Raw genomic sequence first — 26714 nt, 5'->3', positions numbered from 1 at the left:
AGAGGAGCAGTTGTTTGGACGTTTTTAAATGATCATAATCTGTGCTAATTTCTGTTTGTCGGATGGTGCTAGCATTTGCTAGCATTAAGATGAACTTTCCTTTGAGAAAATATTGTTTGGTTGAACATTTTTTTGCTCACATGTACAATGTATACTTGTGTTTTATTTCATGTAGCAATTTTACAGTCAACAAAATATACTGCTTGAAGCAAGCACACTTTGCCTCTTATTTGAAGAGCCGTGCGAATGAGTCTTCTTTATATTTTCTCAGAGTGATGTTAATCCATTGCCTTCCTTTTCTTGACTGCTCGAGTGAAAACCGTGAAAAAATGGGTGTCTGGAATCTTCTGCACGTCATAATATACAAATGAAACGACTCAGCAACAAGCGAATGGAATCAATTTTTTGAGCCATAATGCGTTTGGCCTACGACACAGCTTCGATCTCAGAAGGGGGGGGGGTGTAATATTCTTTGCAGCTAGTAACTGGCTGACACCTGGAATATTTGCTTTCACGTTGTCTGCCCCTCCCCAGGGGGGTTTGACAACCCCACCCAGGGTCTTGTAATCTAGCAAGTCCCTGCACAACAGCAACAAGCCACCTGGGGCCCACTCGGGCGTTCCCCTCACACACTTTTCCCCCATTCACAAAAGGTTCGTCTCACTTTTCTTATGATGGACCGAAAAAGAAAAAATGAAGCAGGAAGGTGATGAGGACAGGAATATGACTAGATACATTTCTCACCGGGATAAGATTTCACTCATAGCATGTTTCAGTTGACTCGCGCTGACATGATCTGGTATGCTTTGGATCTATTCATACATTTTGTGCTCGTTGGGCCCACAAATGAGCTGGGGGTGACTTTTAGGCGACGGACTACCATACGGCAAGAACTGGGCCTCGTATTCACACCTATGGACAATTTAGAATCATCAGCGACCCTTCGATGACCTTTGGTGAGAGAAGTGGGATACACCCCGGACCGTTGAGCAGCCAATAAATTCAATTTATTGTCACATTTGGAAATTTAGGACAATATATTGCGTCAAAAAGTAGTGACTTTAATTATGTTAAATGAGCACGAAAAGGCGCACCGGCTCAATTCCACCGCGTGGGGGCAACGTCGCCAACGTCATCAGTCTCGACGATGACTTCAAGGCTCCCTCGAACATTTCCCCAAAACGTGCAGTCATCGCTGGCCGGCGCGCGGCTAAATGTCGAAACCGAGCCGTTGTTTATATTTTGAGGCGTTTAAAAAGAACCTCATAAGCGATACCATTTTGTTCCCTTTTTGTGTTAAATTCCCATATTGGTTTCCGTAACTTTTCCATTTACGATAGTCTTTGAACCCAGCACCAGTGGGAATTTAGCAGCTGTCACGTTTTTATTTTGCTTTTTGTAGGCTGCGTGGGTAACGGCACGTACTTTGATTACTTCATATCTATAACGAGGAGGTAAGCAAACGTTACAATAAGTTGAAACATTGGCCGGTACGAGTGCGCTAGTGTAGCTAACCTATACCGAGTAAATATCCTACGCATTGACTAATGTGTGGGGGGCTAACCGAAATGCTAACCCACGTTACGATCACATTTTACCCAATTACCAATATTTCGGCGATATCGGAGCCTTATGGATTAATCTAAAAGACAGTCAGATGATTAATGTACGACCCCTGTCACTTATTTGGCGTAGGACACCCCAGCGTTTGACCGTCAGATTCTGTTAGCCTAATGCTAACTCGACATGTAATTTACTCATTTGTTCCTAAAGGCATCACCCAATATATTAAAATAAAACAAAAGAAGCTTACGGGCGAAAACGAGCGGTTCATAGTCCCTTAAATGTGAATTTTGTAAATAATTTGAATTTTTTTTCCCCCCATCAAGACAAGCCTGATTTTTTTTTTTTGTTTTGTTTTTATTATTTGTAAGCCTGGATCCATTCCTGGCTAATAATGGTGGACTGTTTATTTATAGACTGAGCAAATGAGCGTTTTTGGTTGGAAACTCCACTTTAAGTCAGTTGGAATATTTTTTAATAACTCTTTACATATTTACATATTTGATTTCTTTTGAGTCTTCAGTGAACCTTAAAGGGGAATTCCAGTGGTTTGCATTAACAACGTAACCAATGCGGCGGAGGCGTGAGCTCGCTCCCCGGCCGTCTCAATACTCAATATTTTTCTATTTCACACTAGACGTGATCGCAATGGCCCGCGGGCATCAGAAGATCCAGGCGCAGCAGAAGAACGCCAAGAAGCAAGCGGAGATGAAGAAGGCCAAGGGGCACGACCAGAAGACGGCAGCCAAGGCGGCGCTCGTCTTCACCTGCGCCGTGTGCAGGGTGAGCATTCGAACGTGGCGATCGACCCCGCCGGATGACCATTAGCGTGAAAAGCAAATTGACTCAAATGCTTGACGTTATCTACTGATGTGAATCTGAATATAACTCATTACACAATCACGAGTACATTTGATTTCTACGTCACTTTTCAAAGGATTTACAAATTCCTTTATCAACGATACATCGGTAATCATTAGTTCTCTCCGCAGTCCCAGATGCCTGACCCCAAAACCTTCAAGCAGCACTTCGAGAGCAAGCATCCCAAATCCCCTCTGCCTCCCGAGCTGGAGGGTGTGGAGGCGTGAAAAAAAATCTCCGCCACCGTTTTCCCCCTCATCTCACATGGATGACGACTTCCTTGATGCCCCTCTCGTACCACCTCAGTACTCTTCTTGGTCCAATTTTTTTCGCCTTCAACAATAAGAGTGACATCGCCAAATGCGAAGGTGAAGTTTTTGATCTCCCCCACCCCCGTGACAAATGAAGACATCCCGATGTGTCGTGCACATGGAATGATTTGCCATGCTGAGCCATCGTTACTTATGTGACAAACTTTTTTTCTTTTTCTGTAACGCTGCTCTTGATCCAGGGTTTGACCTGGTTTTGGTAGTGGGGCTAGCATGTGATCTTTAGTTGTAATCAGGGCGACAATTGTTATGATTTATGTTCGTCGTAAGAGGGGTCGTATTCCTCACGCGTCGTCGTTAACACTGTATCGGTTTCACCTCGCTAATCCTCAACGTTGGCTCGTCACTAACCGGCCTGGCTGCTACTTAAAAATAAAAATAATGCAAAGATTACACAATTTACAGGAAAGTGTCAGGAACTGGAATGTATAATCACTGATGTATTATAGCGTTTTATTAAATTTTACTTTGTGGTACGTCTGCCTCTGTTTACTTCCCCCCCCCCCCACGCCTTTGTACAGCAGTAAATGAATCAAATTGCAACACTATCACCCCTCACCCCCCTGTCATCATGCTAGCAATTAACAAAAAAACTCTTTCCTGTCAAACATTTTGTCACACTTGAGTTTGCATTCAAACAAAGTGCACCTGTGAACGGCTGTTTCGTTAACGATGACAAGTGTGATAGAAAATGGATGGACAGGAAGCTGATATTGCCGAATGCATATACATATTCATCATTACGGCAGTGAAGGTGTCTGGTGTTCTATGCGACAGAAGAGTCTCCGCTAGGATGAAGGGCAAAGTTTATAAAACAGTGGTGAGGGCGGCCATGATGTACGGATTAGAGAAGATGGCTATGAAGAAACAACAGGAAGCAGAATTGGAGGTGGCAGAAATTAAGATGTTGAGGTTCTCGCTCGGTGTGAGCAGGTTGGATCGGATTAGAAATGAGCTCATTAGAGGGAGGGACAGCCAAAGTTGGATGTTTTGGAGACGAGGTTAGAGAGAGCAGACTTGGATGGTTTGGACATGTCCAGAGGCGAGAGAGTGAGTATGTTGGTAGAACGGTGCTGAGGATGGAGCTGTCAAGGAAGAGAGAGCGAGAGGATGACCAAAGTAAAGGTTGATGGATGTTGCGAGGGAGGACATGAAGACTGTGCGTGTTAAGAGAGGAAAATGGAGGAGATAGGGTTAGATGGAAAAAGATGACATGCTGTGGCGACCCCTAATCGGGACAAGCTGAAAGAAGAAGAAGAAATCGAGAATTAATATGGGGGGGATTATTTTTAATAACATAATTGCATAAGTAATTAGTCACAGGCCTACTCAATCTTATTTCAAATAAAGCACGCCAATTTAATAACAAGGTCCAAACTTAAATTAGATGCCTTAATGAGGTGAAAAAAAAAAAAACTCCCAGCAGCTATAGGTCATCTATTTTCAGACATACCCTGGCGGCAACCGCACGACTAGCTTAACATTGATTTCAACCAATGAGGTTGTCACGGTAACAGCTGATGTGTGTGCAGTTTTGTTTTTTTTTTTTCAAGTCAGGTCAAGGAAGTTCATCGCAACTCAGTCGCTGAGAAACTCGAAACCCCACCCAATACGTCACTTGCAAAACCTGATGAGTGGGGAGTGTTTCCTGTGTTAGTCACTTGCAAGTCTATTTGTGTAATCACTTTTTTTCAAGTGGATTTTGTGTTTTATACTTCTGTGATTAAAATCGCTGTGGGAAGAGAAAAAAAATGACAGCGAGGTCAGGGAGGAAAGGAAAAAAAAAGTCTGAGGCTGAAGGAAGGAAGGAAAGCTGGGGAAAGCATCGGAAAAAAGATGTAAGGATGGGTGAATCTAAAACAGGTGTGATAGTATGAAGGCAGGAATTTAGAGAAGTATGTTAGGTGAAGGTTGTATGAATAAAATGCAAGTCTCGGGGAAGAAAGGCAAGAGGAAGACAGAAAGGGAGGCCAGAGAGCGTGTTTCAGTCAAAAAAAGAATGCAGATAAAAAGCATGTCTGAAGAAAAAAAATGGAGGAATGAACAAGAAAAGTAGGTGAAGGAAAGGAGGGATTAAAAATAGGTCAGATGGAAGGAAGGCAGAATAAACCGAACGAAGAAAGGTGGAAAGTAGGGTTAATTAAAAAAAAAAAAAAGTCTGAAGGAAAGGTCAGGAAGGCCGGTAAGAGGTCCAGAAGAGAAATAAAGGCAGTAAATTAGGTTCAAGCAAAAGTAGAATGGAAGTAATTTACTACAAGCAACGCTGGGGTAATGAAGGAAGTCAATAAAAAAAAACAAAACATGCATAAAAAAAATGAACCCAAATGCGGTCTAGTTTTTGGGTATATATACTTCGTGTTCCAGACAGTCTGATTCGCCATTTTTTCCCCTCCTTGCTGCAGTTGCCTCAGCAACCGCCCCGTGACGTCACCCGTCCCAGCGCGACCCTGCTGCTGTGGCTTTGATTGGAGGGAAACCCCGTGCACGCGGCGAGCGACAGACGAGCGGGAGAGCGAGCGAGCCATCATCAGCTGTGCGGCCCGGCCGGGAACCACAAATCGGGGAAAACCAGACACGAGCGCCGTCTTTAAAGACCACCGCAGGTTAGTCGGGCACCGACTGCGGGGCCGTTCCCCCGTCGACGCCGGGCGGGGTCGTCCGAACGCGGCTGCGGGAAGGACTCGGGCTCGCTTGAATGGAGAAGCACGGCGGTGATGCGCGCTCATTGTTCGGCCGGGCTACTTCGAAGCCTCCCGCCCTCACGCTTTTTCCCCTCCGATTCTCCGCAAATGACTTTTTGTCACTCGTACTTTTATCACCGCGAAAACAAGCGAGCTGAAAGGAAGCGCTTTTCGGCCGATCGGGCTCATTCTTTTTCGGGGTTGTTTTCCGGGAAGCGAGGGGGGTGGGGTGGGGTGGGGGATGCAAGGGCGTCGTTCACTAGCGGAACATGCAAGCTAGTCGGTCTCCCTTCATTTCCAGCTCCCACGATGCTCACCGACACAAATAATTTCTCGCAATAAGCCCCGTTAGTGTCTTAACATTACAAATCTTGCATTCCGTCCTCGTCCCGGTGGGTTTGGGTGTGTATTTTGTTCGGCTCCTTGTGTGCAGGTGTGTATGACGCCAAACCTGCTTCGCCGACATTCCACAGAAGGGCGCAGGTGGATGTGACTCACGAGCTACTAGTGCCATTTTCACTCTAAATGTTCCTTTTCTAAGACGCTCTTCTCGAGTCTCACGGTAAGACCGCGTTTGACCTCGTTAATTTCTCCGATCGCGACGTGATTTTTACAAGCGTTGAGCGACCGCCTGGGAGACCCTGCGGGGGGCTGACGTATCGAGTCGGGTAAAAAAAAAAACAAAAAACAACAACGTGCTTTTACCTGTCCCCAAATAAATGACGGCTGCCATTTTGAGCAAACCTCCTCTGTGGAACAGATCCGGGACTCTTTTTGGAACACCCCACGATGCGGCCAAAGCCCGGAATAATAAAGTAGTAATGGATGTCAAAGAAGTTTGTTGATTTGATATCTAAGATCTTTTTATGTCTGTGAGGAGCCAGGTTTAGCCTGGGTTGTTAGCAGACATTACTATGAGTCTTAATCGCATGTGTGCCTTTTATTCTGCCATGTTCTTGTAAAGCATAATCAAATTCTCTTGTCAGCTGCTCCGTATTTTTCTTTTAATGTTGCTGTTTTTGGGATCACACTGCGAGGGAGCCGGCGCAACTCATAAAAATGTCTATTACGAGTTTCCTCTGTCATTTTTACTGTGCTTTTTTTGACTGATAGTCCCGTCGCTTCAGTACATCTACCGCAACCAATTGTATGCTGGCGCGGCGTCTGCGTAGCTCGCAAGTCTGTGCCAGTTTTGAGATTCAGGGATCAAATCTTTGCTCAGACTTCCTGAGTGGATTTTCAGCGTTCTGGAAGTCTTTTGGCTTCCCACATTCCAAGCATGTTTCTTGGGCTGATTGTAGACCGTAAATTTGTTGAACCCTTGTCTACACGTGCCCTGCGATTGCCCAGCAACTGGCCCAGGGTGTGCCCCGCCCGCTAGGCCGAAGTCGGCTGGGACAGGTTGCGGCTGGCCCCCGTGACTCCGATGAGCAAAAACTGTTGGAAGATAATATAGGCCAACTACCTTATTTGATGTTAACCAGCGAGCTCTTACCAACAGTTAACTTCCACCACTAACGCCAACAATCCGGACCTTTCTCTGTGTCAGTCTTCGCAGTTTAACTCACGCTTCCTCGGGCGGCAGCCCCAAAACCACACCTATTGGAATCTTCCATTATTCCAGTCCTGTTTTGCGCTCATCTGACATCTTTGGGTTCATTACAAACAGAAGAGCACCTGGGGGGGGGGGAACATAAATTCAATTTATTGCTTATTAAATGTATTACGATTTAGGCAAGACACTGCCGCAGCAACCGCTTCCACTGATCACCCACCGGCCCTTTTAAATTTTGATCGTGGCTTTATTCGTGGGCCTGCCGGCATTTTCGAAGTCAAGAAGGCGGCCGCGTTGACATCCACTGCGGTTTCGCTGCGATCATATCCGTCCTGCCCCTCCCCCTCTACTCCCGCCCCGGCATGCTCTCCTGTCTCCCTAATCTCTGTCTCCTTTGTTTTCCCACTGCCACCCCCCCCCCTCTCCTCCCCTTCTTCGCCCTTCCTTCCTTACTTCCTCCGCTCGCTACTTCCGCAGCCCACGCAGGAGCCATGCCAGACAAGGAGAACCTCGCATGCCGGGCCAAACTGGCCGAGCAGGCCGAACGCTACAACGACATGGCGGAGGCCATGAAGGCCATGACGGAGGAGGGCACCGAGGAGCTGACCAACGAGGAGCGCAACCTGCTCTCCGTCGCCTACAAGAACGTGGTGGGCGCCCGGAGGTCCTCGTGGAGGGTCGTGTCCAGCATCGAGCAGAAGTGCGAGGACGGCGCCAAGGCCGCCCAGGCCAAGGAGTACAGGGAGAAGATCGAGAAGGAGCTCAATGACATCTGCAACGAAGTTCTGGTAAGGTTCTCGCGCGAGCTTAGAAGCTAGCGGAGGTTCAACGAGGAAATGATACAACTCCGAACGCCATTGACCGAATCCCAATCACCCCATCGGATAAATGGGGCAAAAATAGATCATCACGCTGCAAGTAATCCACGCCTACACGCAAAGTTTGCAACTGGCGATAAGTGCCATAAAATCCAAGGAAACCACATTTTTTTCCTACAGATTTTTTTTTTTTTTTTTTTATGTCTGACCCAAAATCTAGAAAAAGGCAAATTCACGAGTGCCAAACTGGTCTTTAGGTATGAGGTCTGGGTTCGTACAGAAAAGTATTTGAAGACCCCCTCCTCGCACTTTAGATTTTTTTTTTTTTTTGTGTGTGTGTCTGTCCGACGCAGTCCCAGAGACAAAAGCCAAGCTGGAATTCCGAGTTCCTTTTACTCTCTTATTAAACTGTCGTCCGTTTCCATGAGGACATCCGCAGCGCAAACTGCGGTGCCGGCTATATTTAGACGCACAGTGGAGCGCGAAGGCCAGCGTGCTTTAAATTATGCGCCCTCGCGACGCGTCGTGGCCGGGTCGACCACAGATATGGTCCTATTGAGAAGAACTGGATCCGTGCGGCTGTGTGAGTGGCCGGTGCCCGTCAGGCACCACGGTAGGCCTCCCTGAAGGAAAACTAAAACCTAGACTACCCCTAGCAAATGCATACTTTCATTTTAAACAAGTATCGAAGCCTCTATTGGTCTTTTGTTTGCGGGCAGTTCAACCCCCCCCATTTCTCCCTTCCAAATGAATAGTCGCCATGATTGGAATTCTTCCATTCAGAGGCAGGGGGGGCACGGCCACGGGTCAATGTTAATTAGGACGTCTGCCAATGTGCCTTGTTGACGGTCCTGAAGTATGATGTTTGTGTATCGGAATAACAATACAGTATCTTGGTTGCTGCTGTACATACTGATTTTCTTTTTATTTATAGACGAGAGGTGTTTTTCCTACAAATACTGTAATTATAGCTTTACTGCTGTGTTAGCACGGGTTCGTTGGAGACCACGACCACGTTGCGGGGGTGCTAAAAAGTAAACAGTGACGGGAATTTTCCACGGATTTGCAGAATTCCGAGTTTTTTTCAGCTGAAATTGTCATTTCTGTGAAACGTGTAAATCCGTTGAGAAAATATAATAACGACGACATTCCGATTTCCGGCAGCGTTTTGGCGGTATTTCTTCGGTATTTTCACTCCGATGTTAACATTTCATCGAGAAGCATTCCACTTACTACGGCGGAGTTATAAATTTATAGGCATATGTTATCGAGCGGCCCGCACGTTTGCCAGTACGGCGAAAGTCTCGGAGCGAAAAGATGAAGCATCGTGCTAGAGAAATTGATCAAAACCGCGAGTTAAAAAAACTGTTTCAGATGGGCGTGGCTTGAAAAAAGTGTAACCGTGCAGATAGGAATGAAAACTATTAGACACGTCCAACATGTACAAAAAAAAAAAATAATGAAATCACCTCGTCGCCGTTCAACTGTTGCGTTTTGTTTACACTCCTCCCGCTCTCCACTTCGCAGGGTCTGCTGGACAAAAATCTGATTCCCAACGCCAAGGCTGCTGACAGCAAGGTTTTCTACCTGAAGATGAAGGGTGACTACTACCGTTACCTGGCTGAAGTGGCCAGCGGAGAAACGAAAGATGGTGAGTGGCCTCATGCAAGCAACTAGTACCGGGGATACGCCTGAGGATGTCCTCGCACCTTGACAAACGCTTTGAGCATTTATTTGACATCATATCAATAAATGCTCCAATGGCTCTATGGCAAGCCATCACCGCATTTATCTATTTTGCACTAGTAAGATGCCAAAGTCGGACATGTTACTAGGAGGCGGTAGTTGATAATTCTACGAGTTAATATCTAGCGCTAGTAAGGTGCAGACGACTTTGCATACCTAGACTGAGCCACCGTGACGCTTTCAATTCAACGCTTGCCCTGCCCCCCCCCCCCTCGCCCCCGCAACAGGCTTCATCAAAAACTCGGAAGAATCGTACCAGGAGGCCTTAGAAATTAGCTACAATGAGATGAAGCCCACTCATCCCATCCGCCTCGGCCTGGCGCTCAACTTCTCAGTCTTCTACTACGAGATCGTCAACTCGCCCACCAAGGCCTGCGAGCTCGCCAAAAAAGTACCAGTCACCCTCTCCGACGTTGGCCGTGATCAGTTTTTGTTTTCATATTCCGTCCCCCACACCAAAAAGGTCACTCTGTAAAACACCGACTGCCTTGCTTTGCAGGCCTTTGATGACGCCATCGCCATGCTGGAGAATCTGAGAGACGACTCGTACAAAGACAGCACCTTGATCATGCAGCTGCTCCGCGACAATCTGACTGTGAGTTGTTCCGGTTTGCCTCCTCACCCAGTTTCCTTGTACTTTGAATTTCGCCATCGCCCTTTGACATTTGTTCCCGGCGTTCCCCCGTGCTGAAAAGTCTCCTTGTGATTAATCCGCATGCGTTACCATGAGTTGCTAACAGGGGAACTCTGGGTATGTAGCAGACACTTACTGGGAAATCGCCCGGTCTCATAGTTCCCCTTCTTCTACATCGAGGTAGCTAACATACGTTATAACCTAACCTTAAAACGAAAGTTGATAAAAAAGATATACACACATATGTACGTTCGCTGTGTTCGTCTTTCTGAGACGTCCATAGCGAATGTGAACACTCGGTGAAAAGTTGTCGAATGGCACATGTTGAAGCATGGATGGGGATGTTTCAGACTGGCCGGAAGTTTACAAAATGTACGCGTATGCGCATTAATCACTTTTCAGCACTGGGAGCGCTCTGACCATCGCACCCGCCGTGGTGAAATGAAAACCCTAAAGGCAGTGTCATGATTACCAAGGGAGAACACTGATCTGGTAAAAAAAAAAATAATAATTTTGGGCAAGACCCAAATTGCTCCCGAGAACCAAAACCTACTAAAGTACATAATGCGTCTTCACAAAATTAGCATGTATAAGGAACAGGATGACAACAATAAACACATACCGTAGTTTCCGGCCTACTAGCCGCGACTTTTTTCACACGTTTTCCAACCGCGGTGATGCAGCGCTGGCGTTAGTGCTGCGCTAGCGTTAGCGCTGCGCTAGCGTTAGCGCACCATTGCTGTGCCTTAGCTCCTGACCGATGCAGGATGGTTCTCCGCAGTCTCCCTTTTGCGGCGCTGCGCACTCGGTCTGCTTTGGAATCTGGAGTATCTCTGTAAAGAATATACAGTGGCACAGTAATTCATGTGACCCGACTTGAGTTTTTTAATATAAAAGCTGTTGTTTTGGATGATTTATTTTTGCTTTGATTGAGGAGAGGCAAAATTCAGGTTAGGAGCTCCGTATGCTGGCAGTGAAATCAACTGACGACAAATAGTAGTTGCTTCAAAATTCTTCTTCTTCAAAAAAAGAGGATTCAAGCTGTTTATGCAAACTATACATAAAACAAAGACTCTTGCACATTGTGCATTTAAATCAACCACATAACATAACTTAAGTTTGTTAACTTAATCGTAACATAATGGGAAAAGATAAAAATGGGCTAACTGTCATTGTCAATTCTAATTTGAAGGTTAAATGCCTATAAGTAATGTAATGGGGGCGGGGACAATGCACTGGCTAGGCTGTTGAATGTGCGGAAATTAATCTGCACGCAAACTTTACCTCGTGGCTAGCTAGTTCATTCCGCACCGCAGCTTTACAACAGCTGATACATTTCAAAACGCACGTTTTCACTCCTTGACTATCGAGACTTTCCGACGTTCAATCGTGAGGAGACTAATCCGGTGGAGTTTCAAGACTTTTCAGGTAGTCAATGTCAATTAGTGTTAATAGAATTGCTGGGAATGTATTTAACACTTTAGAATGGTTAATAACGTTTAAAAATGACAAACCAGGTGGGGGACTGATCAATAGTAGTGATCTGTGACCTCCTTTGGGCATAGGCAACATGCACTACTTCCACGCGGTGGAAGAGGAGTACCGTAATTCCCGGCCTACAGAGCGCACCCGGTTATAAGCCTTACCCAGTACATTTGTAAAGGAAATACCATTTGGTACATACATAGGCCTCAGCCTTGTAAAAGCCGCAAGTGCCCACATTGAAACGAGATGTTTACAAAGAAAGATGGTACAGAGAGTTTAACGCTAGCTCCGCCGCGCTAACAGGGCCGGTTAAAAAAAAAAAAAAAACATACATACTGGTAGAAATCACTGAGACGCGGCAGTAACGTGCTAGCGCGGCGCTAACAGGGCCGGACGGGTCAAAGTCACTCCCTCGGCACATATATTCCACCGGTCTCACTCGTACCATTTCCACTCGAAAATGCACAAATTAGCCGCAGGGTCGAAAGCGTGTGGGAAAAAAAAATCGCGGTTTATAGGCCGGAAATTACGGTAATTATGAATGTTAACTAAAGCCTGCGTATGTGCGTACTGTTTATTAAAATGCGAATGCCCACATATACGAGATGAGGGTTAGATGATTGACAGCATTTTTTTTTTTTAGACTATTCGTCACCAGAGCCTGCGTGTGTTCATTGCTCACAAGTGTACCAGTGACTCATAGAAGATTAGGGTGTGGCAGGAGTGGCTTGGTGCAACGTAGTCCTTGACGCTGACTCAGCATTAATGTTTGTATGTCCCCCCCCCCCCCCTCTCCTCCCCTCCCCCAACAGCTGTGGATGTCCGACGCCCAGGGTGAGGCAGAGGGAGAGGATACGGAGGCCCCAGCGGAGGAGCCGGCAGAGCCCGTCAAGAACTGAACTCCTCCATAAGATGGGGAAAAAAAATAATAAGGAAAAATACTTTTTTTATTACCTCTCACCAGCCTAAGTTGTGTGTGTGTGTGTGTGTGTGTGTGTGTGTGTGTGTGTGTGTGTGTGTGCGTGTGCGCATACATGTATGTTTACGCTCCACTCAGTGTGTAAAAGTACAATATGTGTTTGCTCATCGTAAGAACACCTCCACTGAAAAAAAAAAAAAAGTTTTTTGTTATTTGGATTGAACATTACTCAATGTGTCAACCAATGGATGTTATATTTTTTCCTAATATCGTTCAGTCCCTATGTAAACCCTCCTAATTTTTTTTTTTTTTAGTTCCAAATTTGACCGTCGTTTGGGGTAGCAAGCTTGCCACCTTTACAGGGGGAAAAAAAAACAAAAAAACCTCAAACTATATTTTGATACTTTGCATGTTTTTTTTACTTGAACCGTTTGCGACTTTCGGGTCCACAAAAACACCTCGAAAACCCGTCAGCCCCCCCCCCCCAAAAAACAAAAACAAAAACAAAACAGTCACCGCCATCGAATTGTTGTCTTTATGCTAATTTTCCACAATTTCATCGGTGAAAGTCGTTTGACCGTGGTGAACGTTTGCCGTTTTGTCGCCCGGCTATTACTTCATACGGATGGTACATGCGTCAGGATGGCTCGGTGGGTTCTAGGTGCGCTCGAGCAGCATACTTTTAAGGTTCTTTGTGTGACTGGACTATTTTTTTGTTTTGTTTTGTTTTCCTGCCAAGGTTATGTTTCGTCATGCTGACATTTTGTTCAATCTACATCCTGCATACTTTGCATTTATAACAAAGTGAACAACTTAAAAAAAAAAAAAAACGCCTGATACTGTAAGTTTTTTTTTGCTACTTTTTCTATTCAGGTGTTTATTTTGTATTACCTTTTTTGTGTGTGTGTTTTATCCCCCCTTCCTCCCTTGACCCCAGGAATGTATGCGTTTCTCGTAGTACGGCGTGAGAGGTAGATTGTGCTTTGAAACTGGCACTTATTTTATTAGTACTATTTTGTTTTTTTGCTTAGGATTTAGCTCGAACCAGGTGAAGCATTTGCACCGTCCTCTTTCGGAAAGTTAAAAAGTTGATGCTAATTTGTTGAGTAACGCGGTAGGAAGCGGCGTTGTTTGTTTGTTTGTTTGTTTTTTTTGGACCATTTAGACGACACGTTAGTGCTGGTTTCTTATAATCATGGTGGTTTAAAAAGGAAATAAAGACGGGGTGCAAGATTTGAAAAAAATTTGCTGGTGGCACTCTTCAGTACGTTATTTGATTCTGTGCTTTCATGTGAGACCAATTAAAAACATCAAATTCTGCTTTTTGTGTGCTCATTACCTTAAAATTGTGTTCCATCTTGTTCGCGTTAGCTTGACCTGGTCACCAAGCTAGCTACAGGAAGCAAATTGAACAAACACCTTAAGGACAAGCGCTTAAGGACATAATTATCTTAACAGGCACGTTTTTTTAGGAATGTGGCAGGACACTGAAGTCATAAAATACTCTCATATTAATTTCGTGAATACATATTCGCCCTCACTGTACGGTGTTTTGGTGTCGGCGGCCGCCATTTTGTGATCCAACGCTGTCCTCTGGCGGTGGATTCTTTTCCGGCACTGAACGAGAATTTTAATCATGAAATAGCTGAAGACCAACACCCTTTTTATGATGCTATTTCTCGCCCTAGTATGCGTTTTGCGAGCGAACATTCAGTTTTGATTAATATTCGTGATATATGCATATGTTTATAAAAGTCCAAAAATTCAAACGTCATTTGAGCATCTTGCCCACTAGATGTCGCCATTTGTTCACGTCGCAGTTGTGAAGTCACCTCGCGAGACTCGCGAATATTTGTGGATTCTTTGCTGTTTTGGAGCTCAGGAAAATGGGAAATAATTTGCTAAAGCATCGAAACTGGACCCACGGAACCTATAGTGTGACGAAAAATCGGAAATTCTGGCTTCTTTATCAAGTTTGGTGAGAAACAGCGTCGTTCAAGTGAGCCAAAGTCGACCGAGACAAGCCGTTTTTTGCTGTTTGATTTTTCTTACTAACTGAACTGAAAAATACTGATGACTGATGTACATAATTTCTTGGATTCGTTAATTTAGTGTTCTGAATGATATTAAAGTGTTCTAGTGTCAGTGTTTGTTTTGCATTAACTGTATAAACAATGTTCACTTTGCGGCTTTTATGCTGGAAAATATGCCTTTAAAAATATTTTTACGGGAAAAAAATGCCCCCTTTGATCTTGGAAAAAAAATCCCACTCGACAGACATCACAGTCTAAAAAAAACTATTATAATTCCTGCGCGTGTTTCTCGTCATTAAGACGACCCTACCTTTGTTTTATAGTTATCCCTATATATAAATTGGCCCGCGGGCCCTCGTGAGGATAAGCGGCTAAGAAAATGGACGGATAGATATATAAACTAAACTAATTTCTTGACGCGGGTATGCCAACAAATAAATATAAACAAATGTAAATTAAAGAAATAATCATATTTAGCATGAAACTGTATCAAAATAAATAAACAAGCAGTATTACCTTCATCAAGGCAGGTTTATATATTTGTCAGCCGGCGTCCCTAATATTGTGGCCATTGTGTAGCGTCTCATTTTTTAAAGAATTCTTTCGATTTTTCGTCCCGGAAATGCGTCAGTCATCTTCAAAAAAATAATAATAAAAAACCTCGCGTGATATAAATCACGCACGTTGCTCTGTTCCCCTTTTAAAGTTGTAATAAAGCTGCAATCGCGCTCAGTTAATTGACGGTGAGGCGTTCGCGTGCGCGCCTTTTCTTTTTATGTGACGATTCTGACGACCGCCGATCACGTGTCACCGGCGACCCTTCACAACTTGCGATGCATAGTGCACCCCCCCCCCCAAAAAAAAAACAAAAAACAAAAAAAAAAAAAAACACGCCCGTCGCCCGTTTTTCATCGAACATTTCAAATCAATGCCCGGGGTTCGGTGCGCAGCCTGAGGCGAAAATAGAAACTTTTTTTTTATTCCCAACCCCGGGCATTAAAAAAAAATAATAATCATCATCATCATCTATCCCCACTTTTTTTTTTTTTTTAAATGCCCATCAATGGCCTCCCTGTACGTGGGCGACCTGCACGTGGACGTGACCGAGGCGATGCTGTACGAGAGGCTGAGCCGAGTCGGGGTCATTTTGTCCATCCGCGTGTGTCGAGACATGATGACCGGCCGCTCGCTCGGATACGCGTGCGTCAACTTCCAGCAGCTCGCGGACGGTAAATAAGCATCATAACGATTATAATAATAGTAATAATAATAAAAACAAGAAGCATCCTTCCTTGCGCATTTAATAGTGAGTAAATGACGCACACGGGTGCCAATCTTTTGTGTGTTTTTCCTCACTTTTTGTGTGTTTCCAAGTCCGTTTCAAATTGTCCATTGGTGAATGGTCGCTTGTGTTGCCTCCAGATTGACTGGCATTTGAATTGATGTGATCACAATGCGAGTCGGTTCTGCCTCACATCCAAAAGGTTCTAGGTTTGAGCCTGTCTTGAGATTCCTTCTGAAATGGTGCTTCGTTTGCCAATATCTGCGCTGCGATTGGGCGGCGACCAATCCGGGGCGTAGCTCGTTTCTATCACCAAAGTTGCCTGGTGGGCTCCAGGACAAGGGCTGTATGAAATATGAATCATGGTAAACTTAAAGAATATTTAAAAAATGAGATGAACATGTTTGCCAAACCAAACACCCAAAAAATACTTTAAACCAGGGGGTGTCAAATTAATTTTTGTCGCATTGTAGTTCCGGTTTCCCTCAGAGGGCCGTTTACGACTGTGAAACCATAAAAAAAAAAAAAAAAATCGTTTATCGCTTCATCATATTGACACATGAAATTTATGAACTACTTTTGGAATCAGAAATCAAGGGTAATGGGCGGCTTTTCAACTATTGTTGATGTAATTAATTAAAGCGTAATGATTTATGATATGACAATTTGAAATTTTGGTACAGATTTGAACAGTTGACAGACGTGATTTGCCTTCGCGGGCCACATGAGATCATGTGGCGGGCCGGCTCTGCCGCGCCCCGCCACACCCGGCCTTGAGTTTGACACCTGTGATTGAAACCATATGAAATATTGTTTTTATTTCCGTCCGCCCGCAGCTGAACACGCACTGGACACCATGAACTTCGACCTGATCAAGGGGCAGCCCATGCGCATCATGTGGTGGCAGCGGGACCCCACCCTGCGGAAGAGCGGCGTGGGCAACATCTTCATCAAGAACCTGGACCGCTCCCTCGACAACAACGTCCTGTACGACATCTTCTCCTTCTTCGGCAATATCCTGTCCGGCAAGGTATCGGTAAAAAAAAATGTTTTCACATTGTGCCAGCGTGTCTCGTGTTGTGGCCGGTTAGCTTAGCTCCACGCGAATCGTCCCAGTGATTCCCAACCGCTATCATTGAAATGGGCGGCACGGTGGGTCAGCGGGAAAGCGTTGGCCTCACAGTACTGAGTTCGATCCCGGGTCCGCCTGTGTGGAGTTTACATGTTCTCCCCGCGCCTCCCACATCCCAAAAATTAATTGGACACTCAAAATTGCCCCTAGGTGTGATTGTGAGTGTGATTGGTTGTTTGTCTCGATGTGCCCCGCGATTGGCTGGCGACCAGTTCAGGGCGCACCCCGCCTCCTGGGATAGGCTCCGGCACTCCCGTGACCCTCGTGAAGATACGCGGCAATGAATGGGTGGGTGGATATTGAAATATGAAAGATAATCGCATCCGTTCGGGGGAAATGATCCAATTTTGTTACTTCTCTTCCTCGCCCACCCCCCCCCCTCTAATTTTTATCTTCTACTCAAAACTGGTGCTGATCTCCAATCCAAAGTGACGGAATTTTCATTACAGCGGTTTGCAAACGAGGCGCTCTTCCGCGGCAAGCTGTTGAAAAAACGTGCTTGACGGATATATTCGTCATAGGGAGTAAACGGTTGGATGACTGTTGGCGATGGATGAGTTTAATTGGTGCAATGCCGTCGCATGTGAGCAAGGAGAGCCTCGGTCGCCCACGATAGCGAACAATCTAAAAGTAAACTACATTCACAAGGACTCCAACCCCTATAAAGGCTAACTTATCATCACAGGAAGGAATATTGCAGTATGTACAGTAATGACCTCATAAAAACATTTTTTTCCCCCTTTGTATTCTTCATTGCTTTTTTGTTCTTTAACACACAAAAAATGTTTTTTTAAGTGTTTTCAAAGTAAGAGCCACTATATTTGGATGCAAGCCATTCCAAAAAAAAAAAAAAATGTGTGGAAAGTATACGGTACGCGTTCCTCCCCTTGTAGGTGGTGTGCGACGAGAACGGCTCCAAAGGTTACGGCTTCGTGCACTTTGAGACTCAGGAGGCGGCCGACCGAGCCATTGCCGAGATGAACGGCAAGTCGCTCAAGGACCGAAAAATGTAAGTCGGTACCGACAACTGAGCCCGTCGCTTGGAATGCGCGGGTGACGTCTATAACGCAGTTATTACAGGTTATAGTTGATTTGAATTCCTGGTGCGACGTGGAATGTGATCACGTTCAAACTCACGTTAAAATGTGAGTCTTGACGCCTTGGACTGTTTAAAATACCTCCGATAAACCCCAAATAAAGTTTTCCAAACGTGTCAGGAAAAGCCTACTAGAACAGATGTCGGAGGCCCTTTAAATGGCGGCAGGCGAGAAGTGTGTCCCAAGACTTGTGAAAAAATGGCCGCCCGACTGCACAGTATTTCCGTATAACCGCATTTCGACGCAGCTTCGTGGGCCACTTCAAATCCCGCAAAGAGCGCGAGGCAGAGCTGGCGGTCCGAGCCAAGGAGTTCACCAACGTTTACGTGAAAAACTTCGGCGAGGACGTGAACGACAACACGCTGAGGGAGATCTTCAAGACGTTCGGTGAGTGAGGTCCTCCCGCGACTGCCGCCCCCCCCCCCTCCTTGCGAACGCCCCCCCACCCCACCCCCAACTAAACTGTCGCCTAGGAAACACCACCAGCGTCCGCGTCATGATGGACGAGCGCGGCTTGTGCCGGGGCTTCGGTTTTGTCAGCTTCGCCAGGCACGAGGATGCCCAGAAGGTAAAACAAAATGGCGCCCACCAGAGACCTATCATCACTTGTCGTCCAGAAGCCTTTGTCCAAAATTGGCCAATGTCATATTTTTTCTCGACGACTGCAAGGTTTTATTTTATTGTTAGGGTTTTAATTTTATTTTATTGTTAGGGTTTTTATTTTATTTTATTGTTAGGGTTTTTATTTTATTTTATTTTATTTTATTTTATTTTATTTTATACAATCATCACAACGTTTTGCTTGCAGGCGGTGGACGAGATGAACGGGAAGGAGCTCCACGGCAGGATGATCTACGTCAGCCGGGCCCAGAAGAAGGTGGAGCGGCAGGCCGAGCTCAAGCGCAAGTTTGAGCAGATGAAGCAAGATCGGATCTCGCGTAGCCAGGTCGGTTTTGCGCCAGGCGGAGCACCCGCCGGCCCGCCGTGGACGCGCACAACGTTGCGGAGCGGAGCACGTCCGTCCGTTAAAACGGCAATTGTCGTCAGGAACGCTGTCTCCAAATTGTGAACAAATTGTTTGTGACTAATAAGTTACATAGCTTCCCCAGAACGTGAACTTGGAAGCGCACAACTCTGCGGCGCGACCCCGTCAGATTGCTAATCGTGTAGCTTCCCTGGAACGTCAACATAGATGCACACAATGCTGCGGAGTGACCCCGTCGGATTGCTAATCGTGTAGCCTCCCCGGAACGTCAACATGGATGTGCACAACGCTGCGGAGTGACCCCGTCGGAGTCGATTAGATTGCTAATCGTATAGCTTCCCTGGAACATCAACAATGACGCGCACAACGCTGCGGAGTGACCCCTTCGGAGTCGATTAGATTGCTAATAGTTGTAGTAGTTTGCTTTGTTAAGGTACCTTGTTTACTACGAGAAAGTCACATAGACACTGTCCCGTACATCAAAATGGAGACACAACATTGTGTAGCCAACGCAAGTTAAAAATCTACTGGAATGCTAATACACATAGCGTACTTGTTTACAACCGTAGCCTCCCAGAACAGTAACATGGACACCCACAACATTGTGGAGCAACTACACGTTGGAGTCCATCTTACTCAACATAGAGGACTTGTTTAGGTCTAAAAAGTCACATAGCCCCGCAGGAAAACAAAAACCTGGACACACAACATTGTGGCGCGCCCCACGGATAAGCCGCTCACAACGAAAGGGTATCTTTAACCACTAACGATGCAGTTTTTTTTGCCTTCCAGGGTGTCAACTTGTACGTGAAGAACCTCGACGACGGCATCGACGACGAGTGCCTGCGAAAGGAGTTCGGGTCCTTCGGGACCATAACCAGCGCCAAGGTACCCGCCGCGGCCGTTTTGACTCTGAATCGCCGACGAGTCGCCCGCAATCCGTGCAGGTGATGACGCAGGGCGGGCGCAGCAAAGGTTTCGGCTTCGTCTGCTTCTCGTCCCCGGAGGAGGCCGGCAAGGCGGTGGTGGAGATGAACGGCCGCATCGTTTCCACCAAGCCGCTCTACGTGGCGCTGGCCCAGAGGAAGGAGGAGCGCCAGGCCTACCTGACCCGCCAGTACATCCAACGCATGAGCGGCGGGAGGCCCGTGCCCAACCAGGTCATCGACCCCTACCAGGCACCGCCGCCCCCGGCGTACTTCCTGGCGCCGATCCCGCAGGCGCAGAACCGCACCGCCGCTTACTTCCCGGCGGCCGCCCACGTGACGCAGCTGTGCCCGAGCCCTCGCTGGGCCACCGCAGGTGCCTGCTCAGAACACGACGCTACATTTCGACATTCACGTTCAAAAACACGCTATTTGTCGAGGGGGATCCGCATTTGGGTTCACGTTAAACATTTACCTCTGCAGTGTGCTCTCGTCTAGATTACCAGAACCTGCCGGCCGGCGTACGGACTTTGGCGTCGAGTCCGCCCGCTTTCGCTTCCGGGCGACCCGGCTCCCAGCGGTCCCGCGGGATCCCCGGCCAGCGCGCGGGTCAGTCCCCTTGTCTTCCAAAGTCCGACAGCTGAAAGTAGAAAGCGGTCCTAAGTATGCGTGTGTCCTCGCAGCGTCCCAGGCCCTGAGCCCCCAGCCTGACACCCCGCTCGCCCCCATGTGCGCGGTTCCTCAGTACATGTACGCCACTGGAATCCACAGCTCCCTGAACCACATGCCGCCTGTGCAGGTACGAGATCCCAGGGAGGAAAGAAACTTTCAACAGTAGTGCGGCGCTAGCGTTAGCGCCGCACTACTGTTCAACTCTTTCTGTACACCAAGGCTTATAACCAGGTGTGCCACATCACCGGGTTGAAAGCGTGTGGAAAAATTCGCGGCTTGTAGGCCGGAAATTACAGTATATCAATAAAATGCAGGGGCATATAAAGGTGCTCTGTGGGACGCCGAAACTACGGCGATCACATGTGCCTGACGCCTTAAATCCAGCTTGTTCTTTTTTCCCTTCCTCAGTCAACCGGCCACACTCCGAAGCCTCTGACGGCCTCCGTCTTGGCTTCTGCGCCTCCGCTGGAGCAGAAGCAGATGCTTGGTAAAACTGCGTTATACACGAGAACAAGAACGACAACACACGCCTTGCGCCGACAAGTTTTGCACATTGGTTCATGAACATTTCACTGATCTACATGATATTTATCCGCCATGTCTTATTATGAGTTGACCCACCCAAAAAGTCCCAAGAAGCCATACCTTGTCACGTGCCATCGGAACCCAAATGCAGGACTCCGAGACAAAGGCATAATGTCCATTGGTTTTTATCGCAGAAGTAGTTTCCGCACTCGGTCACCACCAAGACAGGAACACGAATCCCCTTTGAGTCCGCTGTGTCCGTGTCTGGCCAGTTCATTCTGTCACGTGCCATCGGCGCGGGGGAGGAACCCGAATGCAGGACTCCGAGACAAAGGCATAATGTCCACTGGGTTTTATCGCAGAAGTAGTTTCCGCACTCGGTCACCACCAAGACAGGAACACGAATCCCCTTTGAGTCCGCTGTGTCCGTGTCTGGCCAGTTCATTCTGTCACGTGCCATCGGCGCGGGGGAGGAACCCGAATGCAGGACTCCGAGACAAAGGCATAATGTCCACTGGGTTTTATTGCAGAAGGAGTTTCCGCACATGGTAACACAGTGCAAACTCAAAGAACTCATGTCCAAAAAGCCACATCCAATCTGCCATTTTGATGAAATGCGGCCATTTTAGATTTCACTTGGTCCTGGTGAGCTTACGGTTACCCACCCGTGCCGTATATGATTCTAAAAGATTTCTATAGTCCATATAAACGTTATCATCCTCCGCCCCCTTTCCAGGTGAGTGTTTATTCCCGCTCATCCAGACCATGCATCAGGACCTGGCGGGGAAGATCACCGGCATGCTGCTGGAGATCGACAACTCGGAGCTGCTCCACATGCTGGAGTCGCCCGAGTCGCTCAGCTCGAAGGTGAGCAGCTATTCAAAAAAAATAATAATCATAAAAATTACGGCGATAACGGAGGGAGGTCTCGGTTGCGAAAAACCCGATTGACGGTTTCCGCAGGTGGACGAGGCCGTGGCCGTGCTCCAGGCCCATCAGGCCAAAGAGTCCTGCCAGAAGGATTACTGACTCCTCCGCGAGCCCGACCCGCAGGTACAATTCCCCACTTCAACAAGTAAGCATTTGTTTTATTTTTATTAATTTTTTCTTACCCGTTTTGTGATTTTTTTATTTTTTTTTCTCAGAGCGGATTCTCTTCGGGATGCGGATGAGCCGGAATCAGACCCGAACGCGTACAAGCCAACGGAGGACCGATACAGGGGAAAAAAAAAAATTAAAATTCATAATATAAGTAAACTCAAAATAAAGTAGCAGAATATAGTTAAACGACAGCAAACTAAATACAAGTAAACGATAAAATACCAAGACAAATGCAACCAAAATCACCATAAAGTTATGAAATATTTTTCTATGATGTGGTTCTAAAGCGAGTCTTTTTTTCCCTGCTGTTTTTATATATAAAATTTTATTCATCTGAAAATATTTTGAGCTGCACTTTTTTTTTTTTTTTGCTTATTAAGTAAATATTCCCGCACTGCTTCTGTGGCCGCCTTTTTAAAAAAAAATGTGATTTTTTTTTTTTTTGTGTATTATTGTAAACAATGAATTTGTGTAACCAAATCCCCCCAGCCGCCGTACTTGACGCCGCACCCCATCTGCTTTTGAGTAAACACCCTGGATGGCTATAATGGGCCAAAAACGGAACGTTGGTGTGTTTCAGGTTTTTTTTATTGCACTTTTGGTTTTGGTGATGAAATCGTCCACGTCACAAAAAGTACGGAAACACGTCGGGTCCAAAATGAAGTCAGTCCACGATGGACGAGTTCTTCTTCTCTGGGCTTTCAGTTGGCCAGGGCCTTGGCCTGCACGGTCAGCTGCTTGAGGATGGCCTCCAGCTGCTCCTGGAACTTCTGGACCATGGGCTGCATCTGGGTCTGCAGGTTGGTGGTCATGGGCTGGATCTGCTCCTGCATGCTGGCGGCGGCGGCCTGGAACTGCTCCTGGACCCTGGTCAGCATGGGCTCGAACTGGTTCTTCTGCTCCTCCAGGAAGGCCCTGCGGAGGGGAAGGGGAACCGCGATAGTACACAGAACATCTGCACTAGTGGCCCTCGACCCCACTAACGTTACATTTTTATTTAATATGGAATGAGTTTTATGAAAAAATGGAAAAAAACATTTACGCTGCGCTACCTGGTGTGCGCCACATGGCCACTCGGGGGCAGTACAGTCTCTCAAGAGTTGCAATATTAAAAACATCACTTACTAGTTTTATTTATGGCTTACCGCCATGCTACCTCGAGAACTCCCGATCTCGTCAGATCTCTGAAGCTAAGCGGGTTTTGGACCTGGTTAGTACTTGGGAGACCAAGCTTGGGCTTTCTGGCGACCCCTAACGGGACAAGCCGAAAGAAGAAGTTACTAGTTTTACTAATGTGGTGTGCCTACATGGGTTTCGGCACTATTCATAGATCTTGCTTTAAAACAACACTATACCTGTTAGCATGTCTATGGCGTTTCCTATTTAAGATGGCTTGTAACCCCTAACGGGACAAGCCGAAAGAAGTTACTAGTTTTATTTATATGGTCTGCCTACATAGGTTGCAGCACTATTCACAGATCTTGCTTTGAAACAACCACACTATACCTGTTAGCATGTCTATGGCGTTTCCTCTTTGAGATGGCTTGTTAGCATGTCTATGGCGGTTTTTCTTATTTAAGGTGGGATTAAACAAGCAGATATTAGGGCAAAGTTGTTGGGTTTTAAAGAGGCCTCCCCCCACCCCCAGCAACTATTAACTATCTGCTAATTTGCTGCTTTTGCCGAATTGCTGCCGTGCGCGTATCTCGAAATTTATGATCTCAAGTCAAAGCGAAAAATTAGACAAACCGGGGCTCATATCTTGAAAACTTTTCAAGGGTTCAAACAGAAAGTGGACGAAATTGGACACTGTAAATTGCCCGTAGGTGTGGCTGTGACTGCGGCTGTTTGTCTCTCGTGTGCCCTGCGATTGGCCCCACGACCCTTGTGAGGATAAGCGGCAACGAAAATGGATGGACGGTCTTGTACTGACTGAGCCTGGCTGCCCAGCTCCTGGGTGTTGATGAGCTTGCTCAGCTCCTCCGTCATTTTGTTCTTGATCTCCTCGAATTTCTGGGTGATGATTTCCAGGTCGCCAGCGTCCTGGGCCAGGCTCCCTGCGTACGCCAACATAATTTATTTCTCGCAAATAATTTCTTTTTGCACATTATATGAACGGAAACGTTGGGTTTACCTTGAGCCAGAGCGATCAGAACCAAGGCGGCGATGATGACTTTCATGGTTGCGGTTTGGAGAAGACTTTGGAAACGGGGAGAAAAATAAACAAGTTTGGGTTTTTTTTTTTTTTTTTTTTTAGGTTTCTGCACTCCTGACACTAGTGAGGATAAGCGGCATGCAAAACCAACAGATTGAGGGTAAAAAAATTTTGTTAGTACCTTTTGTTGAGATTTATGGCAAGTATTTTAACTTGCCCAACTTGCGGGCGATTTATGACCATATTTAACTGGATTTTTTTAGGTATTTACGGCCTTATTTTTACTGGCAAGCTTTTTATGATATTCATACTTGCCTGTTTTTGTGGAAATATTTGCGTGATTTTGGCAGTGATTTTATAGTCATCTTATTCCAACATTCTATGACTTCAGTTATAGAACTGAAATGGATCTTTTTGTTTTTTTTTTAAAGATGCGAAAGGATTTACATCAATAGAACAGCAATCATAATTGAATAGAGTAATGATTATGTTATTAATGAATTATAATTTTGCGCGACTATGGAATTCTAGCAAACGCGTGGAAGACACGAGCAGACTCACCTGGTAGCACTGGAGAAGTCGGACCGGGTGATGGTGGCCCGTTTGCCGGGCCGAGACCACTTCTTATACCCCCCCCCCACTCGGCGGTGGAGGGGGCCAAGCCGAGCGCGGCGCCGATCGCGATTGGACGAGATAAAGGCGCCGGCGTGCGATTGGACGGCTCGGCGACGCTGACAAAATGTTTTCGTGACCCTTGCTGCTCCGAGTGCCACTTGGACAAAGGGAACCAAAGTCCACTTGTGTGCCTGCGCGCGTGTGGTTTTCTTATCACGCTGATGAAACGAAATGCTTGATGACTTCGGAGTAAATGATGACCCCGGGGGCCGGTACATGTGGTCTTGCCACATCAGCTTCCTGGCAAACACATTACGTTGCCTCCCGATCGGTCTCCTTGTGGATTTGGTTTAGTCCAAAAACTGTTTTTTACCGTTTTTTTAAAATATGCCTAACAAATCATATAGTTACACTTGGGAGGCCACGAGGAGTTGGAGGGGTGTTATAATGAAATGAAAAACAGTTTGGGAACTGCTAACGCTCTTGTCAGTGTCGTGCTGCTTATCCTCACAAGGGTTGCGGGATAGCTCAGGCCCGTCCCAGCTAGCCGGTCGCCGGGGCAGATATCGCCACCAACGCTGAGCGGGAGGCGATCCACTACACCATGTCCGTCCATCCATTTTCTTTGTCGCTTATCCTCATGAGGGTTGTGGGAAAGCTTGTTGCAGCTGTCAACGAGCAGGAAGCGGGGGACACCCTGAACTGGTTGCCGGCCAATCGCAGGGCACATGGAGCCAAACAGCCGTGCTCACAGTCACACCTAGGCGCAATTTAGAGTCATCTCATGTCATTGTCCAAGCCGCTTATCCTCACGAGGGTCGCAGGGAGCGCCGTAGCCTCTCCCAGCTGTCACCGGGCAGGAGGCGGGGTACACTCTTAACTGGTTGCCGGCCAATCGTAGGGCACATGGAGACAAACACCCACGCTCACAATCACACCGAGGGGCAATTTAGAGTCATGTCATGTCATTGTCGCAGCCGCTTATCCTCACAAGGGTTACCGGAACGCCAAAGGCAAGGAACGTGTTCCACCACTACACCATCAGTGACTTCTCTTGTTAGTGCTAATGCTCAAATGTCCAACTATCCACTTTCTTTGCCGCTTATCCTCACAAGGGTCACGGGGAGTGCCGGAGCCTATCCCAGCTGTCAACGGGTACACCCTGAACTGGTCGCCAACCAATCGCAGGGCACGTGGAGACAAACAGCCGCACTCACAATCACACCTGGGCGCAATTTCGAGTGTCCAATTCATGTCGCATTTTTTTGGGATGTGGGAGGAAAACCGGAGTACCCGGAGGAAACCCCCGCAGGCATCGAAACCGGGACCTCAGAAGTGCGAGGCCAACGCGTTACCAGCTGAGTCACCGTGCCGCCAGCGATGATACAATGTACGTTTAATGTAATTGGTCCAACGACGCGAGGATGTGGACTCAAACCTTCCACCTTTGCTTGCCAGGTGTCCACCTCGCTTTATCTTTATTGCTCCTTGTAAAAAAAAAAAAAAAAAACGTCATTAATAGTCAATCACGCTCCTGCCCGGCCACTGTTTATATTCTTTTTTCTTTTTCTTCGCCGGGGAATCAAACCTCCTGGCCGGC

General features: G+C 46.7%; 5 protein-coding genes across 14 annotated transcripts in view; 3 read left to right on the top strand and 2 right to left on the bottom strand.

Annotated features, from left to right (window-relative positions):
- The window catches only part of grhl2b (grainyhead-like transcription factor 2b), a 32933-nt gene extending 17489 nt beyond the window's left edge, over window positions 1–15444 (bottom strand). Inside the window, exons 1-4 of one of the 4 annotated variants that reach the window (XM_061818607.1) lie at window positions 15141–15444; window positions 14133–14208; window positions 13931–13984; window positions 10810–11020 (exon numbers count right to left, since the gene is read on the bottom strand). The gene's annotated coding sequence lies outside the window, so the exon portion shown is untranslated. Of the gene's footprint in view, window positions 1–6929; window positions 7423–10809; window positions 11021–13930; window positions 13985–14132; window positions 14209–15140 lie in introns of those variants that run through there. The other 3 variants (XM_061818624.1, XM_061818614.1, XM_061818630.1) reach the window with 3 other exon arrangements.
- On the top strand, window positions 1126–3217 carry znf706 (zinc finger protein 706). The gene is made up of 3 exons (XM_061819118.1): window positions 1126–1454; window positions 2201–2346; window positions 2556–3217. Exons 2-3 carry the CDS (start codon window positions 2212–2214, stop codon window positions 2649–2651), a joined length of 231 nt encoding a protein of 76 aa, XP_061675102.1. The 5' UTR covers window positions 1126–1454; window positions 2201–2211; the 3' UTR covers window positions 2652–3217.
- Window positions 5129–13911, top strand: LOC133500407 (14-3-3 protein beta/alpha-B-like). Of its 3 annotated transcripts, none has more exons than XM_061819044.1 (7): window positions 5129–5356; window positions 5908–5996; window positions 7467–7777; window positions 9335–9458; window positions 9781–9944; window positions 10053–10148; window positions 12485–13911. In XM_061819044.1, the coding sequence occupies exons 3-7, from the start codon at window positions 7481–7483 to the stop codon at window positions 12569–12571; spliced, it is 768 nt and encodes a 255-aa protein (XP_061675028.1). In that variant the 5' UTR covers window positions 5129–5356; window positions 5908–5996; window positions 7467–7480; the 3' UTR covers window positions 12572–13911. The 3 variants fall into 3 exon arrangements, with proteins under 3 accessions (XP_061675028.1, XP_061675019.1, XP_061675009.1); XM_061819035.1 differs by having other exon boundaries at window positions 5868–5996; XM_061819025.1 differs by lacking the exon at window positions 5908–5996 and having other exon boundaries at window positions 5130–5356.
- On the top strand, window positions 14401–22908 carry LOC133500020 (polyadenylate-binding protein 1A-like). 5 transcript variants are annotated; one of them, XM_061818593.1, is made up of 14 exons: window positions 14401–14569; window positions 16743–16936; window positions 17932–18047; window positions 18383–18522; window positions 18609–18703; window positions 18944–19081; window positions 19913–20008; window positions 20068–20422; window positions 20530–20655; window positions 20730–20845; window positions 21127–21205; window positions 21980–22110; window positions 22207–22296; window positions 22389–22908. In XM_061818593.1, the coding sequence occupies exons 2-13, from the start codon at window positions 16763–16765 to the stop codon at window positions 22270–22272; spliced, it is 1632 nt and encodes a 543-aa protein (XP_061674577.1). In that variant the 5' UTR covers window positions 14401–14569; window positions 16743–16762; the 3' UTR covers window positions 22273–22296; window positions 22389–22908. The 5 variants fall into 5 exon arrangements, with proteins under 5 accessions (XP_061674577.1, XP_061674573.1, XP_061674567.1 ...); XM_061818589.1 differs by having other exon boundaries at window positions 14401–14590; XM_061818583.1 differs by lacking the exon at window positions 14401–14569 and adding an exon at window positions 15540–15853 and having other exon boundaries at window positions 20545–20655.
- A 6-nt stretch (window positions 22909–22914) lies between these two features.
- afp4 (antifreeze protein type IV) lies at window positions 22915–25139 on the bottom strand. The gene is made up of 4 exons (XM_061819094.1): window positions 25061–25139; window positions 24479–24544; window positions 24278–24401; window positions 22915–23259 (listed from the first exon to the last, which is right to left on the bottom strand). The coding sequence occupies exons 2-4, from the start codon at window positions 24522–24524 to the stop codon at window positions 23046–23048; spliced, it is 384 nt and encodes a 127-aa protein (XP_061675078.1). The 5' UTR covers window positions 24525–24544; window positions 25061–25139; the 3' UTR covers window positions 22915–23045.
- Window positions 25140–26714: the final 1575 nt, after the last annotated feature.

Source organism: Syngnathoides biaculeatus, chromosome 1 (genome assembly GCF_019802595.1).
Source record: "Syngnathoides biaculeatus isolate LvHL_M chromosome 1, ASM1980259v1, whole genome shotgun sequence".
NCBI lineage: Eukaryota > Metazoa > Chordata > Actinopteri > Syngnathiformes > Syngnathidae > Syngnathoides > Syngnathoides biaculeatus.
Note: the sequence above shows the minus strand (reverse complement) of the source record. Positions and strands in the feature narration are given on the sequence as shown.